Source organism: Chenopodium album, chromosome 3 (genome assembly GCF_948465745.1).
Source record: "Chenopodium album chromosome 3, dcCheAlbu1.1, whole genome shotgun sequence".
In the NCBI taxonomy this organism is placed as follows: Eukaryota; Viridiplantae; Streptophyta; class Magnoliopsida; order Caryophyllales; family Amaranthaceae; genus Chenopodium; species Chenopodium album.
The window spans coordinates 71695851-71711737 of NC_137836.1; the positions used below are offsets into that span (position 1 = coordinate 71695851).

The 15887-nt window shown below is 43.8% G+C and overlaps 1 protein-coding gene and 1 long non-coding RNA gene across 2 annotated transcripts; both read left to right on the plus strand.

The window, feature by feature from the left end:
* Window positions 1-1883: 1883 nt before the first annotated feature.
* On the plus strand, window positions 1884-4897 carry LOC145616018 (uncharacterized). The gene is made up of 2 exons (XR_014107588.1): window positions 1884-2007; window positions 4414-4897. It is a non-coding gene; the product is annotated as an uncharacterized LOC145616018 (long non-coding RNA).
* Window positions 4898-5054: 157 nt separating this feature from the next.
* Window positions 5055-5603, plus strand: LOC145625311 (cell wall / vacuolar inhibitor of fructosidase 2-like). The gene has a single exon (XM_081678370.1). It carries the CDS (start codon window positions 5055-5057, stop codon window positions 5601-5603), a length of 549 nt encoding a protein of 182 aa, XP_081534496.1.
* The last annotated feature ends 10284 nt before the right edge of the window (window positions 5604-15887 follow it).

The following is a 15887-nucleotide window of genomic DNA, read 5'->3' on the forward strand; positions in this document are numbered from 1 at the left end:
GGGTGTACAGAACAGGCTTTATAACATTCTAGAATGTATACTACTTATATACATATATAGAAGACCCTAGAAGCTCCTTCTATATACAAGATGACCCTTGAATATTTTAGAAACATCCCTTCTAATATTTTTTTTTTAAGGGAACATCCCTTCTAGTATACTCCCTCAAAAGAACTCTTTAGAGAAGCCCGAATCCTTCTAGAAGCATCTTGCGTTTTCCGAACTCCTTGCTGCCCAAACTCTTAATTCGGGACCTCCTTTGGAAAACCGTCACCACTCACGCACCACCATGGTCTTCCTTAGCCCAAAATATGGTGAACCCCCAAATTTGAGCCCATAGTCCAAATAACGTATTATTGTGTTACTGTCAAGTGGGTCTTCAGTCTTCACTGATATTTTAAGGCTACAACAATATAAAGTTTTTTTGGCGGAAGTGCTTTTTTTTTTTTTTTTTTGAAGAAGAATAGGCGGAAGTGCTTAGATGAGCACCAAAGCCCCCTAGCTCCAATTGTTGCCTACGACTCGTGACGGTGTGCTACCTTTTGCAAAATTAAATTTAGTAAAAAAAAAAAAAAATACTACATTCGATTTTTTTTTTTAAATTGCAACTTTGAAATATTTTATATCTCACAAATAATACCCCAAAGTTGCAACTTAAAAAGAAAATCGGAGGCAGTAATAATAAAAATCGGTAAAAATATATTTATAATTAGTAAAAATGATTTGATTTCCGTAAAAATAATTTAATTTCAATAAAAACAAGGAAAATACACTTTAATAATCCCAACTTTGCTCGATTTACTTTAAATAATCCCAACTTTCGATTATTCTACAATGATCTCAACTTTCAGCTGCATATTTTTTTTCTTCAATCCCAAACCAGTCAACAAAAGTCAATGACCTTATATTTTAGGTCATTTGACACGTGTCAAGTCGTAAGTGGTCCAAAAAAATAAAATAAAAAATTAAAGAAAAAATCAATAAAAAAAAAAACTAGCCACCACCAGCCTACAACCACCGGCGGTGGCCTATTCCATCCACAGCCAACCTCGAACCACCACCTCCCTTACCCCAGCCACCAAAAACTTCCAAATAACCGTCCTTACACCGCAAAACCGACCCCCTCTACCTCTCCCCACCTCCTAAACCAGCCATAGCCAAAACTCTTGCGTCGAAACCGCCGCCCATAAAACCCAAAACCACCATAACCAAAGCCCACATCCCTGAAACCGTCCCTATCCCCTCCCCCAACCCCGGAAACCACTTGTCACACCAACCCTGACCATCGAAATCACCTCCCCATCCCCGAAATACAAAAACACAACCCTTTCTCTCTCCTATAATCGCCGGAAATCGCAATCAAAAGGAGTGACGAGAGGGTTTTTGGTGAGGGGATGGTTTTCGGTAGGTCGAAAAAGTGGGTTTGGGTTTTGTGGGTGGTCGGGGTTCGTGGATGGTTTGGGTTTCGTGGGTTGGTCGGGATTTTCGGGGTTGGTGGGTTTCGTGAATGAAATTGGCATTTCGGGGGTGGTCGGGATTCGTGGGTGGTGGGAGTTTGTGGTGGCTGGGTTTCGTAGGTAGTGGCTTGGCTGTGGGTCTTGCCGGTTGGGGAAGTGCGGCCACCAGCGTTGGATGGCGGGTGGTCTTTGGTTTTTTTAAAAAAATTTTATTAATTTAAATTTATTTATTTTTTGAACCAATTAGAAAAGCGACACGTGACATATAATTTTTTTTAAATGTTAACCCTTTCTTCAGGTAACCGGTAATCCGAATTGAAGAAAGAAAACACATATGAAAGTTGAGATCATTGTAATAATAAAAAATTGGATTTATTTAAATTAAATTGAGCAAAGTTGGGATTATTAAAGTGTATTTTTCCTAAAAACAATACAGATTAACATTAAAAACAAGTACTCAGGGATTTCTGACGTTTACAAAACCCATCACCCTCCTCTACTCCTTAATTGTACTCTGAGTTTTCTCTCCTCCATCGAATCAGCTTTTGAGGTAACCTAATTTTTCCTAATCATCGAATATTAGTTTCATATTCTAGTGTTATTCGTTAATTAAATTGTCACTTGTGGTACAGTCAATTTAGGGTTCTTCTAAAACGGATTATTGAACCAATGCTTATTATTACTGAATCAATGAAATATTATAACTTGCAATTTTGTTACTAGAAATTGTCTATTCATATTTTTAAACGAGAATAATTTAATTGAGTCTAATTTAGTCGTTAATGTATTGCAAAACGCTAAATATTTGGATGAAACTATGAATATAAACTTTAATTGTGTGTTATTTGTGGTGAACTTATGTTGGCGTAATCGCCATTTTCAGTTGTTTGTTTGCACTCCTTGATTTGCTAATCTTACTTATCAATGTAATTATTGATTATTGTCTGCGATTCGTTACCCGAAATCCGACATTGCAATTTGACTCGATTGTTGCCGAATGAGGCCATAAGGGTTTCAAATTATTGATTAGGGTTGTTTGATAAAGGGTGTGTTGAAGAGCATTTAGCAAATTTGGAGCTAGTAAATTGTCTAGTTTGGTTAATATTCTAATTTTAGTGTTTTTTTACAGAGAATACTTAGTTATATACCCTTGAATTGCTTTTTGAATGCTATTGTATGACTAGCAGTGTTTATATATATATAGCTTAATTGAGTTTAATAGCTATAGCTCCATACATTTGCCAGAGCCAAACTACGAATACGCAAAACGTCATTTGTAGATTTGCTGTTGCTCAAAATTTTAGATAAATCGGCAAATCTGATCTGATAACTGCTTAATGCAGATTGTTAATTGATGAACTATTACTGGTACTACCTCCGTTTCTTATTATTTGTAATGATTTGACACAAATTAGAGAGGGAAAATGTCTAATGGTTGCAAATAATATGAAACGGAGGTTGTATATTGTACTATGTATATGACTGTTAAAATAAGAATAGCTTAGCGATTCATGCCTTACACATACTAGGAATTCCCCAAAACCAATATAACAGAAATGAGGAAAAGCCTGTGGAAGACCCAACCCTTAATAAGAAGGGGGAAAAAAGGGAATTGACCGACTTCATGTTTTAATCGACTTATTCGCTGTTCAGTTGTTTCAGCTGTGACAAAACCACACAAGTGTGCTATGTTGACATGTACACCTTATGTTGAGGGTGAGCGAAAAAAGTCATGAATGCATCTATCCAAGAACTGTAGATTGTCAACCTATAACCTCTTCATGTGTTTTTATTGTTGAATGAGTATTCTTGCCTAATTTAATTTATCTTATTTTTCCCTGGCCTACTCCATTGTCCTTTCAAAGCTCAAAGAGCACTCATGTCACAGTTATAGATGTTTCTTGTGTTGTGACTCTTGATCTTTTGAGCAATTCCTTCCATATTTGCCATGCTTAAAATTGACCTTTTCCTGATTCCTCACAATTTTTGTGATTTTGTCTCCTGTGGTTCCTCTCATTTTGAGTCTTAATGGATAATTGCCATAAACAGAAGATTGTTTTAACTTAAACAACATAAAGATCCAGTGCATTATTGATTTATTGTCAAGTTGTTCAAAACTTAAATTTTAGGCTAAAATCCTTTCTTATGTAGTATATGTATAGGAAAGTATCGATCCATGAACTGCACACTTTCATGTTTTGACAACCTGTAATCAGTCCATTGTTACTATATAGTAATACTCCAAACGAATTTCATAGAAAAACTAGTTATACTCCAAAAGACTTGGCATGGTCTACCTGCCATGTCCATGGTCAGAATGGAATTCCATCGCCATCTAACTTTGAGCCTCTTGAGGGTGGAAATATATTTATCTTATGTTTTTATTTTTCACAAATGTGTGTGTTATAGTTTGGTTTATCAATTCAAACAGAAGGGTGGTCAATTTCCTCAATTTTGACAAAGTCACCTCATATTAAGGTCATATCTCAGTTTCTCCTCATAAAGTTCACCTCTGAAAACTATCTCACATCCCATAATAGTGACCCAAGTTTTATCCCATAATAGTGACTGAGCAAAATTTGTTCTGTGTGTGTCTTTCAACACACTTTATCTCATTTCAAGATAATTATTTGATAGACTTACATTTTCCAAAATGTAGGCGATGCATGTGAGATTTCTTCTTTGACCTGTAGTTTGACTGAATAAAATTCATTGATTATATTAGGTTTTATATCAAAGAATTGGAGCTTCACCTGCTGCATGTATGATCAACCCCCCCCCCCCCCCCCGACCACACACACGATATTAAAATATTAAAAAATAAATAATGTTTACGGATGTTACTGATCTCTGCATGCCCTGTTATTTATAAGACCTACTCCTAAATCCTAATGAGCTGTAGAATTATATTTTTCAATTTTTCCTTCTCTTATTTAGCTTTGTTCAGCATCTGCAGAGTTTGAAAATGAAGAAAGGATTGCACCCTCAGATGCAATGGATATCCTATGTAACCCAAAGTGGTAGGTTGATTAATGTCATGATGAGTAAAATCCACCGAGAACCCAAAGTTTATCACTTCAGAGCAAAACGTCAGATGGCTCAAAGCTTGGGGCAGATTGCTAAGTTCAAGCGCCGTTATGAGCAGGAGCCGAAGGATGAGGTTAACAAGGAAGAAAAATAAGGCCTCTAGTTTTATGTTGACTATCTCAGTTTCTATCTGCTGAAATAAATTTTTTGCTGCATTATTTGACATGAATTTAGGTGCTTATTTAGAAGGTTTCAATTTATTTTGATTCTTGTTATTTGCTTCTTTATTGGGTTTTAGCACAATATCTTGAGGATATCACTTCAAATGTCAATATTGTTATACTTGGACAAATGAGGAGAACTATATCACTTCAGATATCAATATTGTTATATTTGGACAAAATCAGGAGAAATTTAATGCGTGAGAAAAACATCCGGATACTGCGGATCTGCAGGCATTTGGTTGATTACCTGCATCAAGCTAATCTTTTTTGTCTATATAAGTCTGTTGTATGATGAGTATTCTCATCCCTCTATGTGTCTAGTACTATATACAATCAACTAGGCACAATGCATTCCATCATTGTAAAAATTGCTCTCTTTTTTGTTTTCTTCGCTTCACCATCAACTCTATGCAATGGGCTGATGAGGAAGTTGAACAGCGAGACTGATCCAGTGGTGCTAACATGTCGGAAGACATCTGACTTCGGCTTTTGTGTTTTCACCCTCCGATCAGATCCAAGAAGTGCCAAAGCAAGTGTCCAAGGGCTAGCCCAGATAGCCCTTGGCAAGCTTGAAGCTCATGCAAAGGAAACTTCGACCTATATTCAGGGTTTGCAAAAGGCCTGCCCCCCCAAGTTGAAGACGGCGGTTGGTGTTTGTGTTCACTTCTATACCTTAGCTAATAACAATGATGTTCCTGCTGCTGTTAAATCTTTGAATGTAAAGGCCTATGGGGTTGCGAAAAAGGCGGCTTTGGCTGCCATGGAAGATGGTACATGGTGCCAAGATGAAATAAAAAAGAACCCTTCAACAATCTGGCAAATGCTAAATAGCAGGAATTTTTATATGCATGATTTATCTCAACTAAGCAGTGATCTTATAGGATTATTGAAGTAGTTAATGTTTACAAATGGAAGCGAAGGTTGAGATTTTCAGTTCCTCCATAGTGCCAACTGGAGTTACTGCTAGCGGGATTAATTTGGATGTTTTTTATTTATACTGATAATTTGTCTCATAATAAATTTTCCGTATTTAAAAATATACGTAGTATAATGGTCTTATTTGGTAAAAAGGTTTTTGGAGAGCTTATAACTTATTGAAGTCTATTTGAATGCTTGGTAAACAACTTATTAATCTTGTTTGGTAAATGACTTTTTAGTTGGCTTCAGGCTTTTTTTAGGGTTAAACAACCAAAAACATGTTTGGTTAATGGTTTTTTGATTGGCTGAAAGTTGGCTTTTAAGCCAAATTAAAAAAGGCTAGTGGTAGTTACTTACAATGATAAAATGACTTTTTTTTAGCCCTGATTAGTTATTCATTATGGGTAAAAAAGTCTTTTAACAATGCAAAAACCAAAAGTTATAGTTACTCATACTAGCTTTTTTAAAATTTTGGAAACTTTATTAGAACGCAATTAAAAATGATATTAGTTGATAGTTATCAATCAAATTTTAGTATTCTGCACACTATTAAGTATTAACTAGTGGTAATTCTAGAAATTTGGGCATATGGGTTTGAACTCTTCGGAGTTTCGAACATTAGATGGCGTATATTTTATCCGTTCTTTTTTATTCACAACTTTTGGAAATTTTGCACTATTCATGCACATTTTTTTGAATGCATTAGTATGTGCAATTCTTTTCTACATTTGATCATTGAACCACGGAATTGTATAGTTAACATTACTGGTTGCAATTGCTTTTAACTTAATTTTACCCATTAGATTTATGAATTTTTCCCAAATTCTTGTATGGTTTCAGTATGGGTTTAGTTCAGTTTGGGTTCAACTGAACCCATACTGAAACCACCACAACTATTGATCATTGACAATATTTGATATGGATAAAGTTAGTTTGATATTTTACCATTAATTTGTCAATTAATCGATATTATTCTTCTTGTTTAGGTAATTTCACCCTGCCACATGGCCCAATCAGAGGGTGACACGTGTCAGCCCCAAATTGGTCCAAAATGGACCAATCTCTGCTCGACACGTGTCATTCCAGAAATCAAGGGAAAAGGCGGCCTTCAGGCCCAAATCCCGAGAATACCGCAAAACGGCGCAGCCCACCAATGATTAGGGTTCAGTGACCTAATCAGGGGCACAATTCCCAATGACCCTATAAATAGGGAGATGTCCCTCATTTTGAGGGCACGTTTTACCATTTATTACACTTGCATTCTCTCACATCAGAGAAACACCTGAGCTTGGAATCCGAGCAGATACCCACCTAAATTTCCGTCCTCTTTATTCCTTTTCAAGTTACTAACTTGACCGTCAGAGGCGGAGCTCCAATCACCCGGAGTCTCCGTTATTTTGCAGGTACAGCTCGGCCGGATCATACTTCGTGTTGTAACTCTCCCGAGGGACAAAAACACCCAAAACATTTGGCGCCGTCTGTGGGGAGAGTACCTCGAAGATGGTTCAAGAGTCTGTACCCCCTAACCGTCTGGGTGAAGACCCAGAAGTCTTTACAGACCATGAGGAGGATGAGGATCCTCAGGTCGAAACCTCTACAGCCGAGGACGGCTCTCTTAGAGTCAAGCGCATCCGGCCCAGAGAGACTCTGGAGCGGGGCGCCTCCCAGGCGGGTCCGAGCAGACCTACTAGGCAGCCGGAAGGGGCAACCCAAACGACAGCTGGATCAGCCCATGTCACCCGAGACGAACTCATGAGGTTCATGACGAGTTTCAAGGGTGAAATTACAAAGCTGATCACCAAAAGCTGGGCTGGCCCAAGTAAAAGTCAGTTGGCGAAGAAGACTCCTCCAGAGAAGGGGAAGTCAGTCAGAAACCGGCAGCCCACTCCTCACCCAAAGGAGAAGGCAGCCGGGACCATTGATTGGTCGAAAATTCTCCTTCCTGGTGGGAACACCAATAACCCTCGCTGGCCTCATCAGCCGGTGAGAAGTAAAAAAATCAACTCTCGATGCCCGGGAGATCATCAACCGGAAGAGAAATCAATCGGTGTCTGAGTCGGCTTCAACGTCGAACTTCCCAGACAGCTTCAACGATATTTCTGCAGGGAGTGCACCCTCCTTGCATGAGAGTCAGACAGGCGGTAATACCGTCCATTCTGGCCCTCATATGATTGGAAATGTACCGTACGTGCCTACTCAGGCTTACGGACAGTATTCTCCTCACTTCATGCAACCGACCTTCTTTGGGGTCAGGCGGCATATCCAACTGTCCAGCCACTGGACTGGCAGCTTCGTCTGCTGCGCCTGGGTGAACAACCTTCTGCGTTCACTCGGGAGATAACCGAGGCGGCACAGCCGGCCAAGGTTAAGAATGTGTTGGTTGGTACTTATGATGGCACCACCAATCCAGAAGACCACCTCATGGCTTACACCAACCTCATGTACCTGCAGGGGTTGGATGATGCCACTTGGTGTCGGTGTTTCCCGGCTACATTGAAGGGCATTGCCCAACAATGGTTTGGCAATTTGCCGGCCGGGTCCATCGATAGCTTCAGGAAGCTCGCCTTCCTGTTTGCTTCCAACTTCTCAATGAACATCCCTGCTAAGAAAACAAGCCTTGATTTGAGCACTGTTAAGCAGGGAGAGAGAGAAGGGCTGCGCTCATATGTCAGGCGGTTCAATCTGATAAGAATTCAGATTCAAGGGCTGTCTGACGAGGTAGGTTTTACAGACTTTTTCAAGGGTCTGAGAGACGGGTCGACTTTTAAGTTCGACCTCGTCAGAAAAGGGGCTTTCACCCTACAGGCGGCCCTGAGGGAGGCGGAAAGCTACATTCAAGCTACCGACCTCTGCTCGCCTGGTAGCCAGTCGGACTCTAAGAAGTCCGACAAGCAGAAAGACAGCCGGTCATCTCAGCCGGCCAAAAACAAAGAAGAGAGCAAGAAAAGAAAAGAAGTCTGGGCGGTTACTGACTCTGACCAGCCGTCCCAGAAGAAAAAGAAAGAGTTTAAACCGTACGTCCCCAAGTACGAGTTTAACAAAGGCTGCAACTCCATCCTCATGGAGGTAAAGGACCGGCTGTCCATCGAGAAGCCGAATCCTATGAAGAGTTCTGTCCAGTCACGGAACAAGAATAAATTCTGTCAGTTCCTTGAGGAGGTCGGCCATGACACCAACGACTGCTTCAGTCTTCAGCGTGCGTTGGACCGTCTGGCTGAAAAAGGGTTGTTGAAGTCCTACATTTCTAAGTCCCCAGCCGGGGCAAAAAAGAAAAACAAGGGTCAGTCCTCCAAGACTACCCCCCAGCCTGCTAGTAGTTCGGATACCGACAAGGAGCCGGTCTACACTATAGCAGGCGGGTTTTCATGTGGTGGCCCTACCATCCGGGGCACCAAGAGCCATCTTCGAAAGATGGACAAAGATGATGATGAGCAGGCGTCTGCCAGCTCTTCCTTCCCAGACGTCTTGATCACTGAGAAGGATAGGGGCAGCGTCCGCCGCCCTCATGATGACCCGGTGGTCATTGAATGTAAGGTTGCCAACTAGCTGGTTGGACGGATCCTTATAGACACCGGCAGCTCATCAGACATCATCAGCCTCCGGTGCCTGCAAAAGCTGAAATACAATGTTAGCAGCATGCATCCGGTCACCCACCCCTTGGTTGGTTTTGGGGGTGGGATGGTCTACCCAGCCGGAAGAATTGACTTACCCATCTGGTCAGATTCTTGGTCGTTGAGGAGTTGACCGCCTACAACATTATCCTTGGCCGGCCGACCCTCAACGTAGCCAAGGCAGTAATCATCCCGTCTCTCATGCTCATCAAGTATGAGAAGGATGACGGCACTGTGGGTTCCCTGAATGGGGATCAGAAGACGGCCCGAGAGTGTTATCTCTCAGCCGTCCGAGATACCGTGGCCCCAGGCGGTCAGGAACCCATAGACCTTGACAATGTCAAGGATGCCGACCCAGTTCCCGCCCCACCAGCAGCCGGGAAGAAAAGAAAGGCTCCTCTGCTGGTGGAGGTAAAAAAAGAGAAAAAATAGAAATCACTGACCGGTGAGCGGTCAGATGAGCTCCGTCCCCAACCGGCTGGCGAAAGCATTGATCTCGTTCTGGATGACAGCCGTCCAGAACGTACTGTTAAGGTTGGGACGGTTGCTCATGCTACTTTGGGTGCAAACCTGCACCTCTTGTTGAAGGAATTCAAAGACATCTTTGCCTTTGAAGTGGAAGAGATGCCAGGCGTCTGCCCGGATCTCGCTGTCCACAAACTCGCCGTGGATCCCAAAAAGAAGCCCATTCGGCAAAAGAAAAGAAATCACGGCGAGGAAAGAAGTCAGGCGGCAGTTGCCGAAGTCAAAAAGCTGCTAGACGCCAGGTTCATTCGGCCTTGTAACTTTCCCGACTGGGTGGCCAATGTGGTCCTTGTTAAGAAACCGAATGGGACCTGGCGCATGTGTGTTGATTACACAGATCTTAACAAGGCGTGTCCAAAGGATAGTTACCCACTTCCAAAGATCGACAGTCTGGTCGACTCTACAGCCGGTCACGCCTTGATGAGCTTTATGGATGCCTACTCCGGCTTCCATCAGATACCCCTGTGGAAGAAAGATCAAGAGAAGACGGCCTTCGTCACTGATCAGGGGCTATTCTGTTATACTGTGATGCCGTTTGGCTTGAAAAATGCGCCTGCCACTTTCCAACGGATGATTAATACGGTCTTCATTAATCAGATTGGGAGGAATGTGGAGGCGTACATTGATGACATGATAGTCAAATCCAAACAGCAGACGGATCACCTTGCTGATCTCCGAGAAACATTCACCACCCTCAGGCGGCATAAGGTTATGTTAAATCCTAAGAAATGCGTCTTTGGTGTTGAGTCTGGGAAGTTTCTCGGATTCCTGATTGATCAAAGGGGGATAGAGGCTAACCCTGAAAAGATACAGGCGGTGATAGACATGAAGTCACCCCGTTCTGTCAAGGAAGTCCAGAGACTCACCAGTTGCCTGGCCGCCTTGGGGAGGTTCCTCAGCCGGTTAGGCGACAAATGCCTTTACTTCTTCCAAGCAATCAGAAAGAAGACCAGATTTGAATGGGGGGTTGATGCTGAGGCGGCGTTCCAGAGGTTGAAAGAGCATTTGCACTCTCTGCCTAGGTTGGTCAGTCCTTTGCCTAGGGAGACGTTGTACATGTATTTAGCCGTCTCAGACCATGCCCTCAGTGCTGTTCTCCTTGCTGAGCGAGACGGCGTGCAGCTCCCGGTTTACTTCATTAGCCATGTTCTTAAAAATGCTGAACTCCGGTACCCCATGGTTGAAAATTTTGGCCTTGCTTTGTATATGGCATTCAAAAAATTGAAGTCTTACTTTTTGGCACATCCGGTGGTGATCTACACGGATCAGCCACTCAAGCGGCCAATGTCTACCTTGGACTCATCCGGGAGAATGTTGAAATGGGCTATTGAAATGCAAAGTCTTGAAATCACTTACGAACCAAGAAAGGCAGTGAAGGGTCAGGCGTTTGCCGACTTCATTGTAGAAATGACTCGTCCGGTGGCTCCGGATAATCTTGATCAGGTTTGGAAAGTGTATGTAGACGGGAGCTTTACAAAGAACGGTTGTGGTGCAGGCGTAATTTGTGAGTCTCCTGAAGGAGACAGATTTGAGTATGCACTACGCTTCAAGTTTCAGGCCTCTAACAATGAGGCAGAATATGAAGCCCTGCTAGCCGGCATGCGCATGTGTAAGGCGGCGGGGGCCATGAAAATTGACGCCTATTCTGATTCTCAATTGGTTGTTAGCCAGTATGAGGGAAGTTATGAGGCTACCCATCCGGCTATGATCAAATATCTTCAGGCAGTCAAAGAGGAGGCCGGGGCACTTGAGGAATTCCGGCTGAACCAAGTGCCTAGGTCTGAAAATAACCAGGCGGATGCATTGTCAAAACTGGCATCTTTCGCCTGCCATGATACGCCTCGGTCCGTCTTTTGGGAAGTTCTGGAAAAGAGAAGCATCAATGAAGATCCCATTGGAGTTTTGGACCGAAGCTCTACCTGGATGGATGGCATCCGGGCTTATCTCTCAGACGGCACACTTCCTGATTCGCCACAGGAAGCAGCCGTCCTGAAGAAGCGAGATGCAAGCTTCGAGTTGAGAAATGGAGAGCTCTTCAAGGCGGGGTTTCTTAGGCCCCTGTTAAAGTGTGTCACCCCAGAAAAAGGGAAGGAAGTTCTCGAAGACTTGCACTCGGGATTCTGCGCCTCTCATATAGGCGGCAGGTCCCTAGCCGTCAGAGCCAGACGACATTATTTTTGGCCCACCCTTGAGGCAGACGCCAAGGAGTTGGTTAAGAAATGTGACAAGTGCCAAAAGTTTGGCAAACTTATTCATCGTCCGGCTACTAATCTGACGGCCATCCACAGTCCAATCCCGTTTGCAAAGTGGGGCATGGACATTCTAGGTCCTTACACGCCTGCTCCAGGCGGAAAGCGCTATATCTTAGTGGCTGTGGATTATTTCACCAAGTGGGTTGAGGCTGAGGCGGTTAAAAACATCAAGACCTCAGACGTCATTTCCTTCATCTGGAAGAATGTTATCACCCGGTACGGGGTACCCATGTCTATGGTGTTTGATAATGGTCCTCAGTTTGAGACGCCTCAGCTAAAAACTTGGTTGGGAGATCAGGGGATCTCAAGTTATTTTGCATCTGTTGGCCGGCCCCAAGCAAACGGCCAAGTTGAAGCTTTCAACAAAATCATCTCAGACGGCATTAAAAAGAAAATAGAAGAGAGCCGGTGGCTTATGGGCAGAAGAATTAATCCATGTCCTATGGGCCATCCGGACATCAGCGAAAGGGGCAACCGGTGAAACCCCATTTCTCATGGTTTACGGTGCTGAAACCGTCTTGCCCATCGAGCACTACGAGCCGACTCTCAGAGTCATGTTGTATGATGAAGAGGCAAATTGGGAAGCAATGCGCCTGGCATTGGATTCACTCCCAGAACGCCGGGGCAATGCCGCCTTGCGTCATGAGATTTACCGTCTGAGAATGACTAGAGCCTACAACAAAAAAGTACACAAGCGTCCTTTGAAAGTTGACGACTTAGTGTTACGAAAAATGGAGGCAACCGGTAGGGCCAATGAGTTGGGAAAGCTAACACCAAATTGGGAAGGTCCCTACCGGATCTATGAAGAAGTAAGGGACGGCACCTACCGCCTGGAAACCCCAGACGGCAGGCGCCTGCCTAGAACTTGGAATGTAGACAATCTAAAAAAGTACTACTTCTGAGAATGTAACTTTTTGTAAACAATGAGTCAATTATTGAAGATTAAGTCTTTGTTTGCAAATTTGAGTTATCGTTTGACTATCCATCCGGGTAATATCCAGGCGGATTCCCCATCTACCTAACTAAGTTCGATACTTGGTAAAGGTTACATTTGTTTATCCGCCTGGGTAATGCTCGGATCCCTTGTTTATTTAAGTCGGATACTTTGTTTATCCAACTGCTTGACTATCCGCCTGGGTAATACTCAGACGGATTCTCCATTTATCTAACTAAGTTTGATACTTAGCATGATCAAATATTTGCCTGTCCATCTGGGTAATACCCAGACAGACTCGTTTGCTTAAAAAACTAAGTTCAATACTTGGTGTAAATTCAACACTGATTAAGAAACTAAGCACAAAAACGTTTAGTGGCTACACAACCGGTCTTAAACAAGACCAGAGGCTAAAATGGCCGGATGGTTGCTATTTTTATAAAATCGCCTGTCCCAACATGGGCAAAGGCGTCCGGCGACACCCCTCCGGGTGCAATCGTCGCAGAGAACAGATTATCTGTCGGTTCTACGTATCCATGCAGACGGCAAAAATTGAACGACCAAATTGGTCAACTCATAGCCGTCTGACCAAAATAACCTGCGGAGAACGAATAAGTTCCTAGATACCGGATGCCCATAGGCATCAGTCGGTCACCGGCTGAAGTTCTCACTTAGGTTATTTATTTTAAAATTGCACCTCACCCCAATTGGGGCAAGAGTTCAATGGCTATGAAATCTCTACCAAGACGGGCATAAGCCGTCTGGGTAGTGACCGAAATGTCTGTTGGTGTACGGCTGTGCACTTGGTTTGGGGCAATCACTACTGTGATTGATTGACTTACAAACATATCATGCTCTTTGCAGCATCAGACGTTTTCAAGTCAATCAACCAGCTCCAATTGAAACCAATCACACAGCCGTCCAGGGGCAAGGACAGCCAGACTATTGACTAGTTAGGCAAAAAATCGCCGCATTCTTTTTATAAGATAGGCAAAAATTAAAAATTCAAATGCAAAATGCAAATTGATCAAGACCGACTTAGTCGGTGCAATTCATAAAAGTCCATCCAACCAAACGGTTGTAATGGATCAAATGTTAACCGGACCCCGTCCGGGAGAAATAAATTGTTAATTAACACGGCTCCACAGCCGGTAAATACAAGAATACTCGGCACGCAGGCCGGAAAAAGCAAGTTTTGGCATACAGCCGCTGAATAAAAAGGAATTAAAAAAGCAAAGACTGGCATACTGCCGCTGAGGGGTCACTTCTGGCCTGCAGACGGAGCCTCCTGGTTCTCCCCCTTCTCCTCATCATCTGAGGGAATTTGGTGCGCTTCGCCGGGACCAGGAAGCTCAGGCGCGGTCGGCTCATTGTTGCTGAGCCAGGCTTCAAAGGAGGCAGGCTCTGGCTCGCCTTGCTCTCTCAAGTACACCACGTACTCGGCATAGCTGTGCGCCATTGCCCAGATGCTATAATCCGCGTCTGGGTACAAGGCAACCCAAGCAATCTTCATACGGGCGTCGTTGTCAGCATCACTCTCAGCAACAAGGCGATTTTGCTCCGCCTCCAGGGTTGCTGCAAAGTTTTTCTGAGCTTGAGCAGCATCCTTCTCCAGCCTCTCAACCTTGGTCTTCAGTTTGCCAAGGTCCGCCTGGGTCTTCTTGAGCGCCTCTTCAGCCTGTTTGGCGCTCTCGTCTGCTTTCTTCTGGGCCTCCTCCGCCATCTTCTTGGCTGTCTCAGCATCCGTTACCCGCAGGTCGGCCGCCTTCAGATCTAGCTCTAGCTGCTGGATTTTAGACGCATGTGTCATAATTATTGCCTTAGTTTCAAGTTCATTTACGATAGTTGAGTGGAAAGCAATATTATCAGCGTCTATGGCGGACTTCTTGGCCCTTTTTACCTCTTCCCGTTTGCGGGAATAAGGACGTTTGAGCCCGTCCACCCGCAGCATGGCCTGCAAAAAAGCAGGCGGTATAAGTATTGCAGGCGAGATAAAACACTAAAAAATAATAATAATAATAATAATAATAATAATAAAGTTGAGTTGATAAGTTTCTTACCTCAGCCAGAAGGGATAGAATGCGTTCAAGGTTGAACGTCTCTATCCCAGGGATATTGTCCTTATCCCTCTTCCGGACGGCCTCCAGCATGGCCCTGGCATGCTTCTGGACGTCTGGCCAGCGCGGAGATTGATCTGCACCACAATCAATACGTGATGAGTGTGAAACTAAGGCAGCACCTATTTGTTGCCGACCGTATGAGGATGACGTCTGTTGAGAGTGGGATTTCACCCGTAAAGGCCACCCCAGCTCAAGCGGGGATTCAAAAGGGTTCTTACCTTTAGAGCCGGCCAAGCGGGAAACGCTTGCAGGCGTGGTGAACCCCGCGGCTGCTGAGGGGTTGACAAGATCAAGGCACAGGCTGCCGCCTACCTTCTCGAGTCGCCCTGCTATCCGCATCGTCTTAGCCCCGGCTGAGGCGCCAGGAGTTGACGCAGAGGCAGACTTTCTTTATCTTGTTAAGAACGGCTGGGGCCTCCTCTCTAGCCCGTTTGAGGTTCTTCTCAAACGATTTCCCAATTTCTCCCCCCTGTGAAAATAAACAAGTCAAGGTTAGTATCCGGGCAAGACAGTTTATAGAATAAACTTAAGAAAGGGTCAGACGCTCAATACCTTGGCCCTGAGCTCGGCCGCAGCTTTCTCCGCAAGCTCTTTGCGGATGGCCGCAGAAGACCGCTTGGGAGTTTTCTCCGTCTGCAGCATGTTCAATGCTTCTTCTGCAAAAAGAAAGAAATTGGTCAACATCATAAATCAATACCGATAGAAAGATACTACAGACGGTATGAACTCAGGTGCATACGTTTATTAAACATGTGCCCTAGCCCGCAGGCGGCTAAGAAACATTCATCCCTGAACCAGGCGCTCTTGGGAATCCAGTTC